At 42.6% G+C, this 25,669-nt stretch overlaps 1 protein-coding gene across 3 annotated transcripts in view; it reads left to right on the top strand.

The window, feature by feature from the left end:
* Positions 1–25,669, top strand: part of LOC137336684 (F-actin-uncapping protein LRRC16A-like) — a 371,070-nt gene that overhangs the window by 114,094 nt on the left and 231,307 nt on the right. For all 3 annotated transcript variants that reach the window (XM_068001680.1, XM_068001681.1, XM_068001678.1), the window contains exons 4-5: positions 359–418; positions 23,543–23,664. In XM_068001680.1, the coding sequence (XP_067857781.1) occupies positions 359–418; positions 23,543–23,664 (182 nt within the window). The remainder of the gene's footprint in view (positions 1–358; positions 419–23,542; positions 23,665–25,669) is intronic.

Here is a 25,669-nt window from a genome sequence, read left to right as displayed (position 1 = left end):
TTACTGTTCTGAGGGTCTCATGTTTTGCAGCTGTAATAGGGCAATTCTAAATCACACTTGCTTTGTGGGTGACATTAGTGTACACATTCAGAATGCTGAAATGACACAATCAGTCGATGTTTTCACTTCCAAGTGGTGTTTCATTATCCCTTTTTAACCATCTGGTACATGGCTGTAGTTATGCAGAGTCATGTACAGTATAATATGTTTTAGAAATATTTCTGTCGATAGCAATAGAATGCTTGCACATTTTGAAATCAATTGGTGTGCTACATGTCTGCCCACAGGTAAGACTCTAAATATCATTAATATGTTATGTAATAATTTTATCTGTTTTCTTCTCCCTCTTATTTTGCAGTTGGAACTCACTTTCAACTATCTGGAGATTCAAGGAATAAGTTGCTGTAAACCTGGACAGGTGAGTTCCATTCTACTGAACTAAAATGTAACAATTAGAAATCAGTCTGGGCCTTGTGATTTCAAGTATGTTACCGTTATAAGTAATCTGCTTCAATTACAAGCAATTTTGAAGGTGAAAAACTTGATGAATTGGAGGAAGAGAAAACAAACAAACCCAAGTGAAACTTGTACTTGTTGCTTGGTGACACATAAAATGCCAGCATGTAAATTTGTGTTTGCCCTTTGGAAAAGTGCCAAACTTGTATCTTGTCAGCTGGGGCTTAATTTTCCAACAGTAGCTTTTTTTCTGTTTCTCTTGAAATATTCAAACAAAAATCTTTGTTCCTCCTCGCCCCGCCAAGTTATTTTCTCCCTGCTTTCTTCGTCTTATTTCCCCTGCCCCTGAGTGTCACTCATTATTTTTCAACTGGTTTCAGATAATGGAACTCTTGATTGGCTGCTAAGCAGTGCCTGGGAGGAATAACCTGCCTGCTGTCTTGAGTCTCTTGCTTCTTCCCCTTTTCTGTGAAAAGCACCTAACCTGCTTTGGGCACCATTATGGAGAATCCCTGCTGCTTTAAATAGCTTAGCAGCGCTATAGAGCCTATCTTGTCAAATGTTATCTTCTATTCCCCTTCAGTCAATAAATAAATAGCTTTGTTATTTATTTTTCTGCTTGCCAATAAAAATGTTCCAAATTTGAAATAATCATCCACGCTGCAGAGTAGTGAAGTAGTTCCGTAGCTGATTATTTCAAATGATGTACCTCACAAGGAATGATCTGTACTGTGAAATCTACCCACAGTACTATTCTGTACCTTGTATCAGTTTTGAAAAAAAACATTCCTTTTCATTTAGGAATTACCAGATTGTTACTGTAGCAATGTTACCAGAAATCTTTATGATTGATAGATCAATAAGAAGAAATGCTCTCTGCTGTAGGAGGAAGGTACTCAAAGCTATAAATAAAATGAGGTAATAATGCTGCAGTGATTGTGGAAACGAGCGGTTCTAAATTTTGAAGCTGAAATGAATTGACTATCAATCAGTGGAGCAGTGGTTTATTTTTGTTCAGATAGACCCTGCCAGAGGTCAACTTTTGTGTCTTCAAAGTGAAAATTATGGTCAAGCCTCCTTTTATGGTTAGGGGTACAATATAAACCTCTGTGCTGCCCTTGTAGATTCATCACTAATGTTCTTTATCCCAGTTTTCTCCCCTTGTCTATCCTCCATCCTAACTCATCTATGGGCATAGGAAGTGTCAGCTTGGCCCAGTGACATGTGAGTCAGAAGGTTAGGGGTCACTCTAGGATTTGAACATATAATATAGGCTGACATCTCCGTACAGCACTAAAGGTACCTTGAAACTGTAGCTTAGTAAGGTTGTGACTTCAAGAATGGGGAGGAGAGAAAATTGTCAAGAAAGGGTGGGGGGGGGGGGGGTTGCGGGGAAGTGCTTTTAAACGACTCAAACACGAACAAAAAAGCTATTTGTGAATCATAGTGGTTCCATCCCATGTTTTTCTACCCCCTCCCCACCACACTCTGAATCTGATGTAAAGAACATTAAATCGTTTTAACAATTATAAGATATTTGGAGCATCAATACCATTTGGAAAAATATGTTTTATTCACAGTTTTCTAATTCCCCACATGGCTACCTAATAGGTTATACTCTGATATCTGGAAGTGTCCCTGTGGAATGAAAGCTTTCAGAAACCTCATTATTTCCATTATGGCCTTTAAAGTAAAAATATATATTATACCGTGCACTGCAGTTTAGATAAATTTTCTAATGTTATCCAACTATACAAACAAACCTGATGTGAGCAAGAATTGGTTCAGACAGTGATATCCAGTGTAAGCAGTGTCTTTGTTATTTTTTTTATTTTTTTTATTCGTTCATGGGATGTGGGCGTCGCTGGCGAGGCCGGCATTTATTGCCCATCCCTAATTGCCCTCGAGAAGGTGGTGGTGAGCCGCCTTCTTGAACCGCTGCAGTCCGTGTGGTGACGGTTCTCCCACAGTGCTGTTAGGAAGGGAGTTCCAGGATTTTGACCCAGCGACGATGAAGGAACGGCGATATATTTCCAAGTCGGGATGGTGTGTGACTTGGAGGGGAACGTGCAGGTGGTGTTGTTCCCATGCGCCTGCTGCTCTTGTCCTTCTAGGTGGTAGAGGTCGCGGGTTTGGGAGGTGCTGTCGAAGAAGCCTTGGCGAGTTGCTGCAGTGCATCCTGTGGATGGTGCACACTGCAGCCACAGTGCGCCGGTGGTGAAGGGAGTGAATGTTTAGGGTGATGGATGGGGTGCCAATCAAGCGGGCTGCTTTATCTTGGATGGTGTCGAGCTTCTTGAGTGTTGTTGGAGCTGCACTCATCCAGGCAAGTGGAGAGTATTCCATCAAACTCCTGACTTGTGCCTTGTAGATGGTGGAAAGGCTTTGGGGAGTCAGGAGGTGAGTCACTCGCCACAGAATACCCAGCCTCTGACCTGCTCTCGTAGCCACAGTATTTATATGGCTGGTCCAGTTCAGTTTCTGGTCAATGGTGACCCCCAGGATGTTGATGGTGGGGGATTCGGCGATGGTAATGCCGTTGAATGTCAAGGGGAGGTGGTTAGACTCTCTCTTGTTGGAGATGGTCATTGCCTGGCACTTATCTGGCGCGAATGTTACTTGCCACTTATGAGCCCAAGCCTGGATGTTGTCCAGGTCTTGCTGCATGCGGGCTCGGACTGCTTCATTATCTGAGGGGTTGCGAATGGAACTGAACACTGTGCAGTCATCAGCGAACATCCCCATTTCTGACCTTATGATGGAGGGAAGGTCATTGATGAAGCAGCTGAAGATGGTTGGGCCTGGGACACTGCCCTGAGGAACTCCTGCAGCAATGCCCTGGGGCTGAGATGATTGGCCTCCAACAACCACTACCATCTTCCTTTGTGCTAGCTATGACTCCAGCCACTGGACAGTTTTCTCCCTGATTCCCATTGACTTCAATTCTACTAGGGCTCCTTGGTGCCACACTCGGTCAAATGCTGCCTTGATGTCAAGGGCAGTCACTCTCACCTCACCTCTGGAATTCAGCTCTTTTGTCCATGTTTGGACCAAGGCTGTAATGAGGTCTGGAGCCGAGTGGTCCTGGCGGAACCCAAACTGAGCATCGGTGAGCAGGTTATTGGTGAGTAAGTGCCGCTTGATAGCACTGTCGATAACACCTTCCATCACTTTGCTGATGATTGAGAGTAGACTGATGGGGCGGTAATTGGCCGGATTGGATTTGTCCTGCTTTTTGTGGACAGGACATACCTGGGCAATTTTCCACATTGTCGGGTGGATGCCAGTGTTGTCGCTGTACTGAAACAGCTTGGCTAGAGGCGCAGCTACTTCTGGAGCACAAGACTTCAGCACTACAGCTGGGATGTTGTCGGGGCCCACAGCCTTTGCTGTATCCAGTGCACTCAGCCGTTTCTTGATATCATGTGGAGTGAATCGAATTGGCCGAAGACTGGCTTCCGTGATGGTGGGGATATCGGGAGGAGGCTGAGATGGATCATCCACTCGGCACTTCTGGCTGAAGATGGTTGCAAACGCTTCAGCCTTGTCTTTTGCACTCACATGCTGGACTCCGCCATCATTGAGAATGGGGATGTTTGCAGAGCCTCCTCCCGTTAGTTGTTTAATTGTCCACCACCATTCACGACTGGATGTGGCAGGACTGCAGAGCTTTGATCTGATCCGTTGGTTGTGGAATCGCTTAGCTCTGTCTATAGCATGTTGCTTCCACAGTTTAGCATGCATGTAATCCTGAGTTGTAGCTTCACCAGGTTGGTACCTCATTTTTAGGTACGCCTGGTGCTGCTCCTGGCATGCTCTTCTACACTCCTCATTGAACCAGGGTTGATCCCCTGGCTTGTTGGTAATGGTAGAGTGAGGAATATGCCGGGCCATGAGGTTACAGATTGTGGTGGAATACAATTCTGCTGCTGCTGATGGCCCACAGCGCCTCATGGATGCCCAGTTTTGTGCTGCTAGATCTGTTCTGAATCTATCCCATTTAGCACGGTGGTAGTGCCACACAACACGTTGGATGGTGTCCTCAGTGCGAAGACGGGACTTCATCTCCACAAGGACTGTGCGGTGGTCGCTCCTACCAATACTGTCATGGACAGATGCATTTGCGACAGGTAGATTGGTGAGGACGAGGTCAAGTAAGTTTTTCCCTCGTGTTGGTTCGCTCACCACCTGCCGCAGGCCCAGTCTAGCAGCTATGTCCTTCAGGACTCGGCCAGCTCGGTCAGTAGTGGTGCTACCGAGCCACTCTTGGTGATGAACATTGAAGTCCCCCACCCAGAGTACATTTTGTGTCCTTGCTACCCTCAGTGCTTCCTCCAAGTGGTGCTCAACATGGAGGAGGACTGATTCATCAGCTGAGGGAGGACGGTAGGTGGTAATCAGCAGGAGGTTTCCTTGCCCATGTTTGACCTGATGCCATGAGATTTCATGGGGTCCAGAGTCAATGTTGAGGACTCCCAGGGCCACTCCCTCCTGACTGTATATCACTGTACCGCCACCTCTGGTGGGTCTGTCCTGCCGGTGGGACAGGACATACCCAGGGATGGTGATGGAAGAGTCTGGGACGTTGGCTGAAAGGTATGATTCTGTGAGTATGGCTATGTCAGGCTGTTGCTTGACTAGTCTGTGGGACAGCTCTCCCAATTTTGGCACAAGTCCCCAGATGTTAGTAAGGAGGACCTTGCAGGGTCGACTGGGCTTGGTGTTTTTTTGCCGTTGTCGTGTCCGGTGCCTCGTGGTCCGATGCCGGGTGGTCCGTCCGGTTTTATTCTTATTCTGACTTTTCGTAGCGAGATTTTACAACTGAGTGGCTTGCTAGGCCATTTCAGAGGACAATTAAGAATCAACCACATTGCTGTGGGTCTGGAGTCACATATAGGCCAGACCGGGTAAGGACGGCAGGTTTCCTTCCCTAAAGGACATTAGTGAACCAGATGGGTTTTTACGACAATCCGGTAGTTTCATGGCCACCATTACTGATACTAGTATTTTAATTCCAGATTTTTATTTAATTAATTGAATTTAATTAATTAATTGAATTTAAATTCGCCAGCTGCCGTGGTGGGATTTGAACTCATGACTCTGGATTTTAGTCCAGGCCTCTGGATTACTAGTCCAGTAACATAACCACTATGCGCCGTCAAAAGGAACTGTATAAAAACTCAGCCAGAGTAGCATCAGAACTTAGTGAGATCTACACGATTGTGCTTGCTATTGTCTTTGTGCTTAAAAGTAACTGCCCAGCTAATATAATGAATCTGCTTCTATCATGAAAGATTGCTTGCCAATTGCATTTTTTTTTAATAAAAGATAATTAAGGAATTTTCCACCCCTTCCACCAGACCCATTATATTAAGACTGCTCTGCTTGAGAAGCTCATAGATTCCAACCAACATTGCCCCCTGGACGGCACATTCAGGTTTATTGGCACACAAGTTGTATCTGATCCAGCATTGCTGCAAGGGTCAACTGCATGAGTTGATTTGAATGCTTCCTTACTTTTCAGCGTCTGTAATAATATGTGCTCAGTTATCAAATGCATGGGAAAAGACCAGGGGAGCGGGACTAATTGGATTGCTCTATCAAAGAGCTGGCACAGGCAAGATGGGCTGAATGGCCTCCTTCTGTGCCGTTTGGTTCTAAGATCATGGGAGGAGCCTGATCATTTGGGACATTATTGGGTTTAAACAGCTTGATTAGATGGAGGCAAGAAGGACATGAGACCAGAAAGGAAACAGGCTTGGCTGCTGCTGCTGCCCCCACTTGTTTCAAATTCAAATGTGCCCTAAATGGCTTTACATAACTAGGTAGGTCTAAAAATAAACTGCAATTACTCAATGGCATCCGCACTTTCCAAAAAGGTGTTAATCATTTACTGAAATGTCCCTATTTAAGTGTCAGGTTGTTTCAGTCAGTAGCATACTCACCTCTGAGTCACACAATCGTGGGATTTAAGCACATAATCAGAGCATTTAGTTCACTATCTTATGCAGGGCTGTAAGATCATCTTCGATGCACTCTTTCAAGAGTTAAAAGCCTAAGTTTCTCCAGTCATTCTTCATCACTCAGACCAGAGATAGATATAGTACTCAAGTCGTGTTCTCACCAGATACAGTTTGATTATTATTTAACTTTAACTTACATCCTACTGTTTTGACTATATAGTTCAACATTGTATTGGGTTTGTTGATTGCTGCTCTGCCTTGGTTGGACATGTTGCATGTCCATTCTACTGTGACAATTTTGTCCAATATGTTAACCACGAGTCACATGGCTAATTAGGAATCCAGATGTGGTTAATTGCATTTCTGATTAGTAAATAAAAATTGAGTAATAACTCTGTCATTGGGCAAGTGATCTGAATATACATATTAGCACAGCGTATGCCTGTGTGCTTTTATTTGGGTTATCTCTGGGGAGGGCATGTTGTTCATGTCTCCCTTTGTGAATACTTGGAGGAAGCAATCATTCACAATCATCCAAATTAGCATCTTTTATGTTTCTTGCATCATCTTTGATTGCTCTCTTACTGTAGAAGTACTGAAAGAACTTCTTACTGTTATACTTACCAACTGCAGATATGCTTTTTCCTAGGTCTCTCTTTGTCCCTCTGATCATCCCTTTAAAATGGGCTGGAGTTGATGTTTCTCGCATTACCTCACAACTGTGCTGAGTCACTTCCTGTGAACAATAAAAACACTGTTGAGCAACAGAACTTGAATCAATAATGAACTTTTTCTAATTGTACCTAAAAGCTTATGCAATATTTTTAAACTCCTATTGAAGAATTCTACCCTGTTCTGAATCTGCGTGTAATGAGTTACACAACAATAAAAGCAAAAATCAAAATACTGCAGATGCTGGAAACCTGAAATGAAAATAGAAAATGCTGGAAATACTCAGCAGGTTAGGCAGCTTCTCCGGAGAGGGGAAGGTAGGGCTAACATTTCAGGTTTCATGACCCTATGAGCTTCTAACAATAGCAACTTGCATTTAAATAGCACCTTTAAATGTAGAAAAAATACCCTGAAGAAGAAAAAAAATGAACACCTAGGCATAGAAGGAGATATTAGGATGGGTGGCCAAAAGCTTAGTTGAAGTGATGGGTTTTTAAGGAGGGTCTTAAAGTAGGAGAGGCAGAGAGGGTTAGGGAGGGGATTCCAGAGCATAGGGTCTAGGCAGCTGACGGCCACAAATGGTGGTATTAAGGGAAGTGGGGGGGGGGGGGTGCACAAGAGGCCAAAGTGAGAAGAACAGGGAATTCGATGGGTGGGGGTGGGGGCGGCGGTTGGTAGTTGTAGGGCTGAGAGGAAGTTACAAGGATACGAAGGGATGAGGCCACGAATGAGTTAAACACAAGGATGAGAGGTGGTGGAGGAGCAGGACTTGCTGTGGGATAGGATTCAGGCAGCAGAGTTTAGGCTGAGCTGAAATTTATGGAGGGTGGAGAATGGGAGGCCTTGCAGGGGAGCATTGTAATATTTGAGTCTGGATGAGGGTTTCAACAGCAGATGGGCTGAGGCAGGGACCGAGGAGAGGGATGTTATGGAGGTGGAAATATGTGGTTTTAGTGATGGAGAGGATATATGGTCAGAAACTTAGCTCAGGATTGAAAAGGGTGCCAAGATTGCGAACAGCCTGGTTCAGCCTGCGATAGTGGCCAGGGAGAGGGATGGAATTGATAGCAAGGGTACAGAGTTTGTGGCATGGGCAGAAGTGGATAGTTTTGGTTTTACCAATGTTTAACTAGAGCAAATTGCAGCTCATGATGTCATGAGCCAGTCTGGATGTCAGACCAGATGTGTCCACACAGCAAGATCCTACAAACAACAATGAGATCAATAACCAGTTTGTACTTTTTGGTGGTAATTGAGAGAAATGTTGGCCAGGACACTGGGAGACTCTATCCTTATTCATAATAGTGCTAGGGCATCTTTAACCCTCACTAAAATGTTTTTTTTAATAAATTCAAATGAGGTTATGACACTCCATCAATAAGTGGATGAAGATTATGTCGAACAATGAAACTGCCCACTGTGAAGTAGGGCCGGTATTTCTTATGCCATTCTTCCATCAGTTTCTCTAGCCACAGTCACTACTTGAAGAGTAGCACCTTCATCTCTCTCAGTACTGCACACGTGCCAGCCAGATTATGTCCTTAAGTCCTGGTGTGCGTTTTGAACTTTTCAGTCATCTTACTCAAAGGCAAGAGTGGTACCAACTGAGCCAAGCTGACGGTTAAATGCCATATAGTCCCCTTAGTTACAGTTCTCTCAACCGCTATATAAAGTTCCCTAACTGCCTAATTTCTAATTATACCTCTATTGTTGAAAAGAGTAGGTCAATAACTATGATTATTACCCGCCCCCAATCTGTAATCATCTTCAGTCACAACCGTTCAGTTCTTCAGTTTGTAATCATATGCAGGCTGTTTTGGGACAAACAATTAGTGAAGGTGGCTTGAGAAACTGTGAAAGTCTGGTGTCATTGGAAAAAAATTAGGCCTGCCTCATTTACAGGACAGCTTTATTGCCCTAAGTAGTATACATCCACACAGTGATGCAGTGTTGTAGCCCTGTTTGAAGTTGTGAAAGAGAAACTTCTAAGTACAATATTTAGTAATAAGATCTTATGCAGAGTCTAGCAATTTCTGCTAAACTACTTTGCCATACTTTTCCCTTTATCTGAAAAGAAAAAAGTTGGGTTAATATTTTGCATGTAAATCTTTGTCAGAACTGGAAACTAGAACCTCTTGCATGAGCCATTAAATTGAGGCCCTGTCTGCCTGCAAAAGATCCCATGGCACTACCCAAAAAAGAGCAGGGAGTTCTCCTGGTGTCCTGGCCAACATTCATCCCTCAACCAACACCACTCAAATAGATTAACTGGTCATTTTTCTCACTTGCTGTTTGTGGGAATTTGTGTGCAAAAATTGACAGCATTTGTCTGCAAATGTAACTACATTACAAAAGTAATTAATTGGCTGTAAAGCACTTTGAAATGTCCTAATGGTATGGAAAGGCACTATCTAAATGCAAGTTCTTTCTTCTCCAGTTTCCAGTTCTGACACAGGTTTCTGCACCTGCAGTGTTACCTATTGATGCTGACAGACCTGCTATGGATTTTCAGCACATTGTGTTTTTAGTTAAAATTTTCAGCATTTGCAGTTTTTTCTTTTTAAATCCTTTCCTTTAGTTCCTTTATCTCCAGTAACATTGCTTTTGCTTGCCTGTTGTCTGACCAATTTAATTATGCACAATTGCTCATTCCAGCCCCTCCCTCCTCTCGTCTCTCCACTCCTCTGCAGACTTCGATTCCCAGCTTTACTCTTTATTTTGAAGCTCTGTCTTCTCTGAGGCATTGCTCCTGCTCAGCTTCTTTCAGGCACTACTTTTCTAAGCTCCCAGGCATGAGGTTTTATTCTAAAGCCAGTTGCTCAGTGTGTGAGCACAGGATTTTGACTCCACAAGTCTCGCCTGCCTTCCATCTAGGTTAAGACTTTGGTTCTGCAGCTTTCGAATCAGCGGATGCAATGCTCTGGGCAGTGGCCGCAGGATCCATATGTCCCACAATATAATGTGACTGGCAATCAAGTGGCAAAACCCCTTTAAATCTGTAATGTATTGATGCTGAGTTTTTGAGCCATACAATTGATTCTGGGCTAGTTTGTGCAAACCTTTTACTTCTGGCTTATATGCGCACTCATCCAAGCCTGGCATCTAAATATCAAGACTGCTGTCTTTGGGATTATGCCAGAAATTTAGATCTGCTTGCTGGGAATAATTACCTTACCGTCCATGAGGCATTCAAGGATGAAATTGTCAGGAATGTATCGGAATGACAGCATCTTTGTTTTAGCAATTTTGGACTTGAAGACCTTTGGACTAGAATCTAACCTGAAATTTTGTTTAAACTATAGCGAATTCCCAGCAATTTTATGTGTGGGCTAATTAGGAAATTAGGCTCCACGTCTGGCAGGGACAGATGTAAAGACGTAGGTTAGGGTGCTGGGGGCAAATTGAGGTTTGGAATATGCAAGTACGTAGGCTGCAATATGATTGGATAGATTTTTTTTGATGGAATGTGATTCGACAGAAAATTGTAAGCTTTTATGTGTTATGATTGGTTTTATTCCACTTTGATTATTCGCCAATGAGGAAGCAGAGAAGAATCTTCATCAGGGAGGGAAAATTGGTGTGAAATCTCCCTGGTCTCAACGTAAAGGACAGATGCAAGAAATGTTATCGTAAGGACTAGTGGATCTCTCATGGCATTGCCCGCTGATTTATCTGGATTGAGGAGATGCATTTGCCACTATTGACATTGCACATGCGGGACCATCACCAACTGATGAAGTCTTTCAGGCTAGAGAAGCCGACATGGGTAACGATATCACATTATAGTGTGGAGGCTGAAAAAGTTGGCAACGAGGAGCATTGAGTGCAGTGACACAGCTGAAAGATCCATATCCAAGAAAAAAGCAGAAGACAAGCTTAAAGCTACTGACAGAGGATAGGCATTGAGGGAGAGGCCATAGCATCTTTTAACGGAAAATTGGATAAATATTTGAAGCAGAAGAAGGGAGTGGGGCAAGCGGGATTAGTTTTGCATTGCTCTGGCAGAGACCCATCAAAGACATGATGAGCTGAATGGTCTCTGTGCTGTAACCCTCTATGGTTCAATAGACTACCTTGTTACAGTGTTCAGTTCCATTCGCCACCTCTCAGATAATGAAGCAGTCCGTGCCCGCATGCAGCAAGACCTGGACAACATCAAGGCTTGGGCTGATAAGTGGCAAGTAACATTTGTGCCAGTTAAGTGCCAGGCAATGACCATCTCCCCTTGACATTCACTGGCATTACCATCGCCGAATCCCCCACCATCAACATTCTAGGTGTCACCATTGACTAGAAACTTTACTGCACCAGTCACATAAATACTGTGGCTACAAGAGCAGGTCAGAGGCTTGGTATTCTGTGGCAAGTGACTCATCTCCTGACTCCCCAAAGTCTTTCCTCCATCTACAAAGCACAAGTCAGGAGTGTGATGGATGAGTGCAGCTCCAACAACACCAAGAAGCTCGACACCATCCAGGACAAAGCAGCCCGCTTGATTGATACCCCATCCACCACCCTAAACATTCACTCCCTTCACCACCGGTGCACCATGGCTGCAGTGGGTACCATCCACAGGATGCACTGCAGCAAGTCGCCAAGGCTTGTTCAACAGCACCTCCCAAACCCACGACCTCTACCACCTAGAAGGACAAGGGCAGCAGGCACATGGGAACAACACCACCTGCACGTTCCCCTCCAAGTCACACACCATCCCGACTTGGAAATATACCGCCGTTCCTTCATCGTCGCTGGGTCAAAATCCTGGAACTACCTACCTAGCAGCACTGTGGGAGATCCTTCACCATACGGACTGCAGTGGTTCAAGGAGGCAGCTCACCACCACCTTCTCAAGGGCAATTAGGGATGGGCAATAAATGCTAGTCTTGCCAGCGACGCCCACATCCCATGAATAAAAAAAGTTGCGGGGAGTATTGTGACTGTTTTTAGGATTGTTGCATTTCATATGTGTTTGTAAATTTCATCTTTTGTGATATATAGCTGAATGGGTGGGAAAACCAACATGGCCAATGAATGGACTGTGAAACCATTTTTTTTGATTAACGGTTCTCCTGTGGCATTACTCACAGTTGGTCGAAGAACACAGTTATACATGCAGTTTCTTAGTGACATGAGCGTTACAACCATGAAATGCAGAATGGATTATAGTTGGGATGCACTCTTCCATGACAAAACACCCCATTTTCATTACATAACTTTCCCCGTCTGTTTATTTTTATTGAGCAGTATGTTTCAATTCACTAGTGTTCTTCCTCTCTCAAACTTCCAAAGGGTGACGGAATTTTCCATCTGGCTACTATAACAGCTAGTTGTGCAGTCGACATGTGCTCTGCTTAATGAAAATTTAATCCGAACTTGAAATTTAAAGTCTGCTGATGATCTGAGCAGCAGCCGTATGTTTTATGATGCCCATGTTCTGCTCACATCAGCTATCTAACATTTACATTTGCGATCTGTTGTGGTCACCAGCTGGAAACTTGAACTGTTCGGCAGATTGACGGACATTTTAAAACATACTGGGCACCACACTTTAGGAAGGATGTGAAGGCCTTCGAGGGGTTGCAGAAAAGATTTACTAGATTGGTTCCAGGGATGAGGGACTTCAGATATGTAGATAGACTGGAGAAGCTGGAGTTGTTCTCCTTAGAGCAGAGGTGGTTGAGAGAAGATTTGAAAGAAGTGTTCAAAATCATGAAGGGTCAATATAAAGTAAATAAGGAGAAACTGTTCCCATTGGCGGAAGGATCGAGAATCAGAGGACACAGATTTAAAATGATTGGCAAAAGAACCAAAGGTGACATGAGGAAAAACTTTTTTACGTAGCAAGTAGTTATGATCTGGAATGCGCTGCCTGACGGGGTGGTGGAAGCAGATTCAGTCGTGGCTTTCAAAAAGTAATTGGATAAATACTCAAAGGGAAAAAATTTGCAGGAATACATGGGAATGGGACTAACCGGATTCTTCTTACAAAGAGCTTGATGGGCTGAATGGCCGCCTTTTGAGCTGTAACCATTCTGTGATTCGATACAACTGATTTAAAGTTCAAGTGCTGGTGAGGAGGAAAACAGACAGGGACTGCGAGAAATATGAACATCCATACTTTCAGTCATTTTCCGTGCAACTACCCAGCAAGTTGTGGCAATTTTTGCTGCACTAATTTTACTCTTTCTCTGTTCCTTTGCCTTTGACTCTTTTTCTGTGTCCATCTCATCTGTCCATCAATCTGTTTCTCTCTCCTTTACAGACTTTCATTGTTGTGTATCATTGGCTTTGTCTCCACCTCTTTCATTCTCCTTTTGTGCAAGTAAGTCTTTACTGTTTTTGAGACATCAAAACAAATGATAAATTAAATCTACAGAGGACAATGCTAAATTTGGTGCATTGATACTAAAAGATTTAACTTAAAAGTCTGAGGCTTTACATTTAGTTTGTAGAGAATCTTTGCTTTGTATAATAAATTTACGCACATGATTATTTACAACAATTGATAGACAGACATTTGATTGTATATCTAGAAGGAAGAATGGTGTTTAAACGGATATTTTAGTCAACAAACTGATGGCCAGAGTATAAAATGCAACAAAGATTTGGATTGGACAATTACTACAGCATAGGCTGTGAATTTGAAAGCTGGTAGATTGCTTGCTACATAAGTCTTGCAGGTTTGTATTTTTAAAAAATAAACACAACTATATTGTACAGACAGTTCAGTACACAACTTTGAAGACCTGATAGTTTTTGTTGTTGAGACAATATGCTGAAAGAACATGTCCCCTACATGGTTTATACCTGTAGGGGACTATAACTTGGTGTTGTAAAATTGTTTACAATGGTTTATACCTGCCAGATGGTCATCAAAACCCAACTGTTTCAGTATTGTCCTACAGGGAAGGGAAACTGCCACCCCCACCTGGTCTGGGTACACATGACTCCAGTCCCATACTATGTGGTTGACTCAGTGCCTGCTCGGCAAATAGGCATAGGCAATAAATACTGCCGTAACAGTGCGTCCACATCCCAGGAACAAATGAAAAATACCTCCCTTATTCCCTTTGTAGTTTTATATCTAAGGCTCCAACTGTACAAAACAAACAATTGAATCCAATTGATTTCTCCCCCACCCCCCCCCTGGCTAGTTGTGGCATGATTGAAAATTCCTTCAGGGTCACTTCCACAGTGAATCATCATGCTTTTAATTATTAAACACTGTCATTCTTTTTAAATCTTACAATCGAAGCTCGAATGCTTTGAAATGTTAATTTGTATTTCAGCTCCGTGTGTAAGGTATTATGATTTGTACCATTTACTTATTATTGTATGTCAGGTTCGTCTTTAGTTTGATTTAAAGAATGTCGTTTAAAATTTTTAATGGTTTTATTTGCAATTATTGTCCCTGGCAGTGCACCCTGATTGAGGCCACTGGTTCACAGTTTGCACGGAGAAATGGAATGGACCAAGTGATTCCCATAATGTTGCTAAAATCCTGAGATACCATTTAATAAAAAAGTAATTTAGCTTATTAAGTCATAAACCATAGGCTCTGATCATGATTTGTTAGAAGGGTCACACAGATTTTGTTCATGGGCGAAAGTGGGTGTTGAAATTCTGGGGATGGATGTTACTGTTGGCATCCGACCCTGTCCTTTTGAATAATCATGGTGTGGATAGCATCTCTTCCTTAATTGAGTGGATTTTACATTGGATATCCAGACAAAGTAGTCTGTGCCTGCTGCACAAACTCTGAAATTGTTGCTGACCAGGCTGCTTACTGTTATATTTTGCAGGCTTTGGTGGAGAAAGAAATTGCTAAATATAAGGATGAAACAAGAACTTAATTTGTATGGTGACTTTAACATGGAAAATGTTCCAATGCACTTTAGAGATTGAAGGAACAAACTGTAAGTTATGGAGGGAAGAGATTAGGAGGGGGGACTGAATGTTTGGTCAGGAAAGGTTTTTATAGGCAATAGGTGGCAAGATATTTAGGGCAGGAGTTCCTGAGAGTAGGGACGAGGAGGTTAAAGCTCTACGACAGGTGGTGGATGAAGGGAGAACATGATGCACAATAGATCAGTGTGGCAGTTCTGCAGGGAATAAAAGGCTGAAGGAAGTTGCAGATGTAAATGAGGCCATGGATAATTTTGAATACCAGGACAAGAATTTTGAATTTATTGTGCTGGGCGGGGCGGGGGGAGGAAGTCAGTGTAAGTTAGCAAGGACAAGGGAAACGTCTGAGTGGGACCTGTTGGGAGGCTGAGTTATGGACAAGTTGGAATTTACGAAGGGCAGGAAGCCAACAAGGAGTTCATTGAAGAAATCAAGTCTCGAAGCTATGAATAAGAAAATTGAGGTAATAAAAGGAAGATCGAACAGTGTGAAAGAACTTGCTATGTGTAAGGCTGAGTTCCTGGGTTTGATTTCTTTTGCTAAGTTGTGTGACCAGAGGCTCTGATTGTAGAGTTGTCTTACATAGAATGTACAGTACAGAAACAGGCCATTCGGCCCAACTGGTCCATGCCAGTGTTTATGCTCCACACGAGGTTCCTCCCACCCCTCTTCATTTAACCCTATCAGCATAAGCTTCTATTCCTTTCTCCGTCGTGTTTAGCTTCCCCTTAATTGCTTTTATGTTCGCTTCAACTACTTCTTGTGGTAGTGAGTTCCACATTCTAACCACTCTCTGGGTAAAGAAGTTTCTCCTGAATTCTCTATTGGAATTTTTGGTGACTGTCTTATATTTATGATCCCTAGTTCTGGTCTCCCCTGCAAGTGGAAACATCTTCTCTACATCTACACTATCAAACCGTTTCATAATCTTAAAGATCTTGTCTTGGCGTTTTACCATGACTCTTTTGAGGTGGGGCTGACCCAAGTGCATGATATGGGGGTCTGCATTGCCCCCCTTATTGGTATTTCCAGACTTTACAGTCTTGTCTTGGCTTGGCTTGTGGAAGGGGTGCATGCTGCAAAAGGACTAGGGTTATGTATCAGCCCCTCTTGCTGCTTTTTGTCTTTTATGAGAGGAGTTACTAGAAGGTTTTGTTACCAGATAACTTGTGTCAAATTGTCTGTTGTGTTCTGTCAAGATACATCTGGAGTATTCTTTCCTCTTTCCTTCTCTTGCTGAATTTGTTTGTGTAAAACAAAAAGCATGGGGGAGAAGGAAAGAAAGAAACATTAAAAAAATCAAAGAAATGGGGTGGGGCAACAAAGTTTAAAGACCGTGAGGGAGAAAGAAAAATACAGAATCTTTGTTGAAATCAGCACACTTGCTGTGGACGGGTTTCAGTTTGAAGATGGCCTTATTAAATGCGATCTGTGCTAAGAACAACAAAGGGATGGCCTTCTGACCTTGTTCAAATTTTTATAAAACAAAAACTAAATGCTGGAAACATTCAGCAGGTCAATCTGCATCTGTGGAGAGAACATGCAAGTTAATATTTTGATGTAATCCTTTGTCAGAACTGGAGAAAAAGAAACATGAACAGCATTTCAATAGGAACAGACAAAGGGAAAGGAAAAGAAAAAGAGGGGCACACACAATGATTTGCATTGTGCTTAAAAGAAAAACAGGAGGTGGTTAAATGGCTGAGATGATTATTTACATGAGATGATGGGAAGAAGCATAATAAAAGAAATTAAAGACATAAGAGAAACCAAAAATGGGTGAATAGGGTAAGTCAGATCTGAAATTGAAAAGTGGAACAGCAATCAGCAGCCTGAGGAGAAAAAAGCAGGTCCATACGGAGGGTAAAGACCTCACCATCACATTGTTACAATGGTGGGTCTCCAACCCAAGTGCCAGCCAGTCTCTTCTTCCCCCCCACCCTCCCAAAAATACTAACGCAGTCATCCCACATCACCAGCATCCTCAAATTTTCTATTCTGCTTGATAACATATGGTAATAAAGTAACCATACAGCTTTTTTGTTCCCACAAGCTATTTGGATGTGTGTTAGTAGAGCAGTCAATATATTAGGCAGTCTCCCAGCAAAAGCAGGTGATGCGATGCAGAGTAATTTCTTTTTTAAAAAAAAGAGATAACTAGATATCTGACTGAAAGATATTTTAGGTTATAGGGCTAAGTAGTAAAAAAAAAACTTGCACTTAACTAATGCCTCATTACATCCTCAGAATATCTTAGTGATTCACAACCAATTAATTACTTTTGAAGAGCAGTCACTTATGTAGGAAAAAATGGAAGCCAATTGTGCATGGCAAGGTCTGACAAACAACAAATAATAATGAACAGTTGAGGGGCGAATGCTGGCTAGAATACTTGCAGAACTCCAAATCAGTACTGGAAAAAGCTTCTTCCAGTAGTGTCATTGGATTTTTAAAGTCCACTCGAACAGGCAGACTTGGTTTTAACATCATCTGAAATATGGCACCTCTGACAGTAGCATCCAAGCTAACTCTTATATGAGGTCATGCTTTTAGAAAGAGACCTGGAGATGATCAAATACTCTAGGTGGCATGGCAATTTCTGTTCTGCTGGGCCAATGGGGGTGTTGCCTGTATGGTCAAATTCTGTAGAAGTGATGAATGGATATTCTGAAATTTCGCTTCATTACAGTGTCAGCTTGGCTTGTTGACTTGCACTGTCTCCTGTCTCTGCTGAATCATAGGGATGTGGGCTCACTCTAGGATTAAATACAAGTGTAGCCTTACTGAGGGACTGTTGCATTGTCAGGTATTATCCTTCGGATGAGATACTAAACCAAAACCCATCTGTCTGTTCTGGTGGGTGTTACTGATCCTGTTGCACTATTTGAAGACGAGCAGGGAGTTTAGGCCAGCATTCCTCCTCAACCAGCATTACCAGAAACAGATTAACTGGTCATTCATCGAATTGGTGTTTACTCAAAATGGCTGCCACATGCGGCACTTAAAATTAATTGAATATTAAACACTAGAAATAATAAGGTACACGATAAATACATATCACCTCCTTCCCATTTCAAAAACAAGTACAGAATTCTCAAAGTACTCAAGTTTAAATACCTATAAAATAAAGCTCTGGCATGTAGAGCATCCTCATGTTATCTTTGACTGGAGTCTGGCACTTGCCTTGCAGCAGGTCTGAGCAGGTTTTGAGAACTCGCTTTCGCACTGGCAGTTGATGTTAGAAGCCAAACATATCTTTTTGCTAGTGCAGAGAGTGTTGTAGGTGTTGTGCCGGTAATTCCACCAAAGCTGGTTATTGATATCCTTTGACAAGTGGAGCTAATGGTGCTGATCGACTGGTCACATTTGATAGTTTAGACATTAGAGTCCGATGCTTATTTTTCATTTAACTGTCTGAAATCGCTTTGGGGGGTCAGGATGGCCTTCTAAGAATCTAAGGCTGAGTACTGCTGAGCAATCTTATCCAGCTTTGCCAAACTTTTGATGTTTTTGAAAGTGTCTGCATATTCCTGATACTTTCAGAACAATACTACATCATTTAGCTACATCATTAAATAAATTTAAAACAGAAAACAGAAATAGACAGTTTCCTAGAAGTAAAGGGAATTAGGGGTTACGGGGAGCTGGCAGGAAATTGGACATGAATTTAGATTTGAGGTTAGGATCAGATCAGCCATGATCTTATTGAATGGCGGAGCAGGCTCGAGGGGCCGATTGGCCTACTCCTGCTCCTATTTCTTATGTTCTTAATACTGCAGTTTCTCAACTGTCTTCTCTTCAAAGTCCATAGCAATTGCTGCCAAAAAAAAAAGTACAGCTCTGGCAATTTCATGAAGAGCTTTTGAGAGTCTTTTGTTCAATGTTTTGCAACTCTTCTATAAGATGAACAAGTTCCATGAATTTTTTTTTTGCATCTATAATAAAAGCTACAACAGGAAGACAGTATCCCAAGTAATCTACTGCCTTTGCCATGGAGCCCCATTTAATTTGTATAGCTCAGGGTGAGCATTGTAGGAGTGATTCCTTCTCTGCTGTCCATAACTCTTGAAACTGGCACTGCACGTGACTTTAGCAGAATTTTTGTTTTAAATCAATGTCACCATAGTCTTGAAATCTAACATATGGGACTATGTTTCCATTATTTAGCACACCTGTCAATCTGTTAAAAGCCTAAAGCACGTAGTAAGCTCTGTTAGTAGCAATTGCAAACACTCTGCGAAACTGGATTCAATTCTCGTTCAAAGCCCTTAGGAATCTTCAAAGCGTATGTCTGTCAGCTGAATTCCATTTCTCTGCTGATTTCTGGGATTTACTGTGACCTCTATTCCGCCACTGCTTTCTGCTGGCACTGTATTCTCTGCTAGAGTAATTCACTTCTATTACTTCTACCAGATTTTACAGGTTCAGTTTCTGCTCTTCATGCTGCAATTTAAGCCTCCTTCTCAGCTCCCCTTTTCCTTTCTCCTCTGGATTCACTTGCCACACAGTCCCCTCTCGACCTCAGCAACACCCATGGCACTCCAGTGGTCTCGGACACTGACGAGGCTATTTCCGACCATTTCCTTTTATCCCTTACCACATACATTCCATTACTCTCCTTAAACCCCATTTCCTTCTGCAAGTTCACCTTGAAAAGAACTCCCCTGCCCCCCCCCCGCCCCAAGTCACTTACAACCGTACTCTAAAATTTTGTATTGCCCTGCCTTTAGCCCACCATTTACCATCATTGTGCAAATTAACAGCTGCAAAAATATCAATCACTCCCTCGCCCTTTGATGCCCTTATCCCCAGGAAAATCTTCATTGTCTGTCATTCTCCTTGATGTGGCTCCCTCAAACCAAAAGGGCACAAACGAGCAGAACTGGCACACCACTGGCTGAGTCAGATCTGGCTGGACCACATCAAGCTCTATTGGGCTTAGCTCTCCCTGCCAAAATGGCTCACTGCTTTAGGGTCATCCTGGAGTCATTTTTTTTTCTATCACCAGTCTCGTCCTCAACTCCTTCCCTTCGCCCCCTCCATCCTCACCTCGAACAACAAGTGCAAGGAGCTCATGGAATTCATTGTCACCAAAATAGAAACTATCTGTTCGGCTATCTCTGCTGCTTCCCTCCTTGTCCCTGCCCACTACCCCCGCCCCCCCCACACAACCAACCCCTCAGTCCTGAAATCTCATTTATCTCTAGTTTGTTCCCACCCTCTCCATGTTCATTTCATCCATGAGACCTACCTCCTGCTCCCTTGACCCATTGCCATGAAACTCCTGATCGCCTAGCGTTCCTTCCTGGCCTTCATTTTAGCCAATATTATAAATGGCTCCCTTTCCTCAGACACTGTCCCCACTTTTCAAAACCACCATCGTCACTCTCTTTCTCCTCCTCCCTACCCCCACCCCTTCAAAACACCAAATCGTTTCAAACAACCAACCCACCTCCAACATCCGATTCCTCTCCAAGATCATTGAACACATTGTAGCCTCCCAGACCCAGTACTCCGTTTGAATCCCTCCAAACAGGTTCTGTCCCTCCCTCAGCACCAGAATACCCTAACCAAAGTCAGAAACAACATTGTCTTTGACCGTGACCAAGGTGCGTTCTAACTCATCATCTTCCCCGACACCTCTTTCGCCTTTTGACATAGTCAGTCGTCTGATCCTCCTCCAAACCTGCCTCCGATGTTCAGCTTGGTTGAACTGTTCTTGCTTGGTTCCACTCTTATCTATCCTATGTAGCCAGAACTTGTCCAGCAATGGTAATCTTCTCATCCTCTCACCATCACCCCAGGAGTTTACCCAAGGATCAGTCTTTGACCCCCTCCTCTTCCTCATCTATGTGCTGCCCTTGGGCGAGATTATCTGCAGATATGGAATCAATTTCTACATGTGTGCCAACGAATCAAACAATCATAGAATGATCGAGCACAGAAGGAGGCTGTTCGACCAATCGTGCATGTGTCAGCTGTTTGTAAGAGCTTTCCATTTAGTCCTATTCCCCTGTCCTTTTCCTATAGCCCTGCAAAATTTTCCCCTGCAAGTATTTATCCAATTCCCTTTTGAAAGTTATTATTGAATCTGCATCCTCCACCCTTTCAGGCAGTACATTCTAGATCGTGACAACTCGCTGCATAAAATTTTTCTTCCTCATGTGGCCTCTGGTTCTTATGACAATTACCTTAAATCTGTGTCCTCTGGTTACCGACCCTTCTATCACTGGAAACAGTTTCTCCTTATTTACTCTATCAAAACTCTTCATGATTTTGAACACCTCTATTAAATCTCCCCGTAACCATTTCTGTTAGAATGAGAACAACCCCAATATCTCTAGTCTGTCCACGTAGCTGAAGGCCAGCATCCCTGGTACCATTCTAGTAAATCTCCTATGCACTCTCTCTAAGGCCATGACATCCGTCCTAAAGTGTGGTGCCCAGAATTGGACACAATACTCCAGCTGGGGCCTAACCAGTGATTTATCAAGGTTTTGTACTTTATGCCTCTGTTTATAAAACCAAGGATCCAGTGTGCTTTTTTAACAGTCTTCCCAGCTCCAAAGATTTGTGCGCGTACACCCCCAGGTCTCTCTGTTCTGCATTCCTTTAAAATTACACCATTTAGTTTATATTGCCTCTTCTCATTCTTCCTACCAAAATGCATCACTTCACACTTCTCTGCACCAGCCTTGTGTCTGCCCATTTCACCAGTCTGTCTATGTCCTCCTGAAGCCTGTTGCTATCCTCCTCACTGTTTACCACATTTCTGAGTTTTGTGTCATCTGCAAACTTCGAAATTATACCCAAGTCCAGGTCATAGTGCTGTACAGGTGTAAGTCGTTTTCTGTCTTTTTTTTATTCTGCGGTCAATAAACTCTAGTCGTACAAGGATAGGCTGCTGTGCAGCCCTCCGTAGCCAACACAGCACCCCCTTCCCTATATTAACTGTGCTGTCAACAAAGACTAGGATGATGACCTGATGCTCAATTATCCCAGAAACCAAGTAGGTTTGATATAACGGGGCTACAAAAAGCAGTGTACTTTGCTGCAAGATACATTTACAAAGACATTCACTGAAGTACTCTTGTTTTTCCAATGCAGCTTTACAAAGTTCCCAAAAATTGTTGACTCTGGATTTCTTCAAACAAGATACAATGAACAGCAGGCTGGGTGGCCCCTTAGCGTTCCAATTTAAATCTTTTAAAATCTTTTTTTAAAGCTTGCTTCTGGATGAAATCAATGCTGTGGCAGTAGTATAACATTCCTTCATTGCAATACATGTCCCCTGGGTACATTTCAGCACATTCTGAAGCACAGGTCTTGGAGGAAACTTGTCCGTGCTTTGCATCTTCTCAAAATAAGCATTTTTGCTTCGCTGAACTTAGGGTTGCTATGGTACTTGTCTGCAATGAACCAATTAAAATATCTGCACACCATCTTTCTTTACAAACTTAAAGCTTTGGGGACTGCTGGCTACAGCTTCAATTGTTCATCGCTGGGATCAGTTAATCCATTTATCATGAAAAAATTATGTGAGAATGGAGGCAAATGTAGACGCATAAACTTGGCAAAGGCCTCACTGATCTAATGCTTAATAGGAAGTCTTGCAAATCAGTCTGAAAATGGAGGTGAGAAGCTGTGATTGATGTTTTAAAAAAAATCACCTTTTTTTCAGTGTTCAGAGCTATAAGTTGACCCACAGATCTACTTGCTACTTCTGTAAAGTTGACTTGGGATCAATCAGCAGCAATACAGTAGAAGTTTAATCAGAAAATGCATTTCTTCCTCACTTTTCACACACCATGGGAGTATAGCCGCAGTTACGGTAGGTTCTGGGGAAACCATTTGCAGAACACCCACGTGAAAATGTTGTTGTGATGTTGCATGTGAGTGGAGCCACACAAGGGCGTCTACTCTAGTACCATATAAAGTTCCAGGACCTGCATCCAGGGCCAAAGAAACTGAGACCCTTTTCATTTGGCAGCAGAAGAACTTGCATTTATAGTGCCTATTGTGTTCTCAGGATGTCCCAAAGTGCTTAAAGGTCAATGAATTACATTTGAATGATAGCCGACCTCTGCCTAAGGTTGGCGATGTATTAAGCGTCATGGACTCCCAGGATGTATATACAGTAAGATTCCCCTCTATAATCCCACAACATGCTCTGACAGATATGGGATGACATGACTGGCCTCTCCAGACACCATAATTGGTTCAGTTTAGTAGCAACATAGAAAAGATAGAGTAGCCCAGGTATCCATTGCTCTTTTCACCGTCCCCCAAAGTAGTCGTTGCTAACAAGTCACCCTGCTCTTTAAGCATTTAGTTATTCCAACAAATCCTTTGTATTGAAAGATATTACTGGTGCAATTGACTCAGCATGTGCTTATTGTTTGGTATGGGAAGGAGTGGTGTAGCATAAAATCTGTCTCGAAGCGACATTCGTCCTTAATAATTTCTTCTGTGGGATTGTCTGATTTATGCATGATTCAGTCCCCTGGGAGTTGAAACATTTATGAATTTGTTTTGATGTTTTTCAGTTGGTTGTAGAAACTGATCGATGCACTTTTCCCCTGAAACTAACTTCATCAGAAGAAGTGAATGAAGTGGTGGGGTACCTGGGATCGTGCCTGAAGAAGATGCTCCCTGGTGTGTCTCCAATGTAGGTATTCTCTTCAAGGCTATGACCTTTGTAGCATTTAAAAAAGGATAACATTTTTAAACCAGTTTGATGAAAAACTTAGTTTGTAAATCTGTTAACTGCTTTAATAACCTAATCCTAGTGAACTGGTTACAATTTCATATTTTATTTCCATCTCATGACACCTCACATAGAAGTGGTGAAGTTGGTGCTGGATGAGGTGCATTATATGAGAATCATACAGCACAAAAGGAGGCCGTTCAGCCTATCGTATCTGTGCCGGCTCTTTAAAAGAGCTATTCAATTAGTCCAGCTCCCCTGCTCTTTCCCCATAGCCCTGCAAATGTTTCCTTCAAGTATTTATCTTTAAGTAATTCCCTTTTGAAAGTTAATATTGAATCTGCTCCACCACCCTTTCAGGCAGTGCATTCCAGATCATAACGCGCTGTGTAAATTTTTTTCCCTCATGTTGCCTCTGGTTCCTTTGCTGATCACCTTAAATCTATGCCCTCTGGGTCCCGACCCTTCTACCACTGGAAACAGTTTCTCCTTATTTACTCTTATCAAAACCGTTCATGATTTTGAACACCTCTATCAAATCGCCTCTTAACCTTCTCTGTTCTAAAGAGAACACCTCTAGCTTCTCTAGTCTCTCCATGTAACTGAAGTCCCGCATCCCTAGTACCGTCCTAGCAAATCTGCTCTGCACCCTCTAAAGCCTTGACATCCTTTCTAAAGTGTGGTGCCTAGAATTGGCCACAACACTATATTTGGGTCCTAACCAGTGATTTATAAAGATTCAGCATAACTTCCTTGCCTTTGCACTCTATGCATCTGTTTATAAAGCCAAGGATCACGTATGCTTTTTTAACAGCCTTACCAACTTGTCCCTTTGTACATCAACATTTCCCAATCTATCACCATTTAAATAATACTCTGCCTTTCTGTTTTTCCTTCCAAAGTGGATAACTTCACATTTATCCACATTATACTGCATCGGCCATGTATTTGCCCACTCACTCAACTTGTCTAAATCGCCTTGAAGCCTCTTTGCATCCTCCTCACAACTCACGATCCCACTAGTTTTGTGTCATCAGTAAACTTGGAAATATTACATTTGGTTCCCTCATCCAAATCATTGATATATATTGTGAATAGCTGGGGCCCAAGCACTGATCCCTGCGGTACCCCACTAGTCACTGCCTGCCACCCCAAAAAAGACCCATTTATTCCTACTCTCTGTTTCATGTCTGTTAACCAATTTTCAATTTTCAATCCATGCCAGTATATTACCGTCAATCCCATGTGCTTTAATTTTGTATGATGTGGAGATGCCGGTGATGGACTGGGGTTGACAAATGTAAGGAATCTTACAACACCAGGTTATAGTCCAACTGTTTTATTTGAAAATCACAAGCTTTCGGAGGCTTTGTCCTTGTCACACTTGCTCACCTGACGAAGGAGAAAGCCTCCGAAAGCTTGTGATTTTCAAATAAAACAGTTGGACTATAACCTGGTGTTGTAAGATTCCTTACATTTAATTTTGTACACAAACCTCTTAGGTGGGACTTTATCAAAGGTCTCTGAAAATCCAAATAAACCACATCCACTGGTTCTCCCTTATCTATTCTACCAGTTACATCCTCATAAAAACTCCAATAGGTTTGTCAAACATGATTTCCCTTTCATAAATCCATGTTGACTTTATCTAATCCTGTTGATATTTTCTAAGTGTCCTGTTATCACATCCCTTATAATAGACTCTAGCATTTTCCCTACTACTGATAAGCTAACCAGTCTGTAGTTCCCTGTTTTCTCTCTCCCTCCTTTTTAAAATAGTGGGATTACATTTGCCACCCTCTAATCTGCAGGAACTGTTCCATAATCTAGAATTTTGGAAGATGACAACTAATGCATCCACTATTTCCATGGCTACCTCTTTTAGTACTCTAGGATACAGATTATCAGGCCCTGGGGATCCCCCTCTCCTTTTTTTGAAAAGGGATGTAACATTTACAGTCCTCTA

The sequence above is a fragment of the Heptranchias perlo genome, chromosome 2 (genome assembly GCF_035084215.1).
Source record: "Heptranchias perlo isolate sHepPer1 chromosome 2, sHepPer1.hap1, whole genome shotgun sequence".
Taxonomy (NCBI): domain Eukaryota; kingdom Metazoa; phylum Chordata; class Chondrichthyes; order Hexanchiformes; family Hexanchidae; genus Heptranchias; species Heptranchias perlo.
This window is presented reverse-complemented; position numbering and strand designations above follow the sequence as displayed.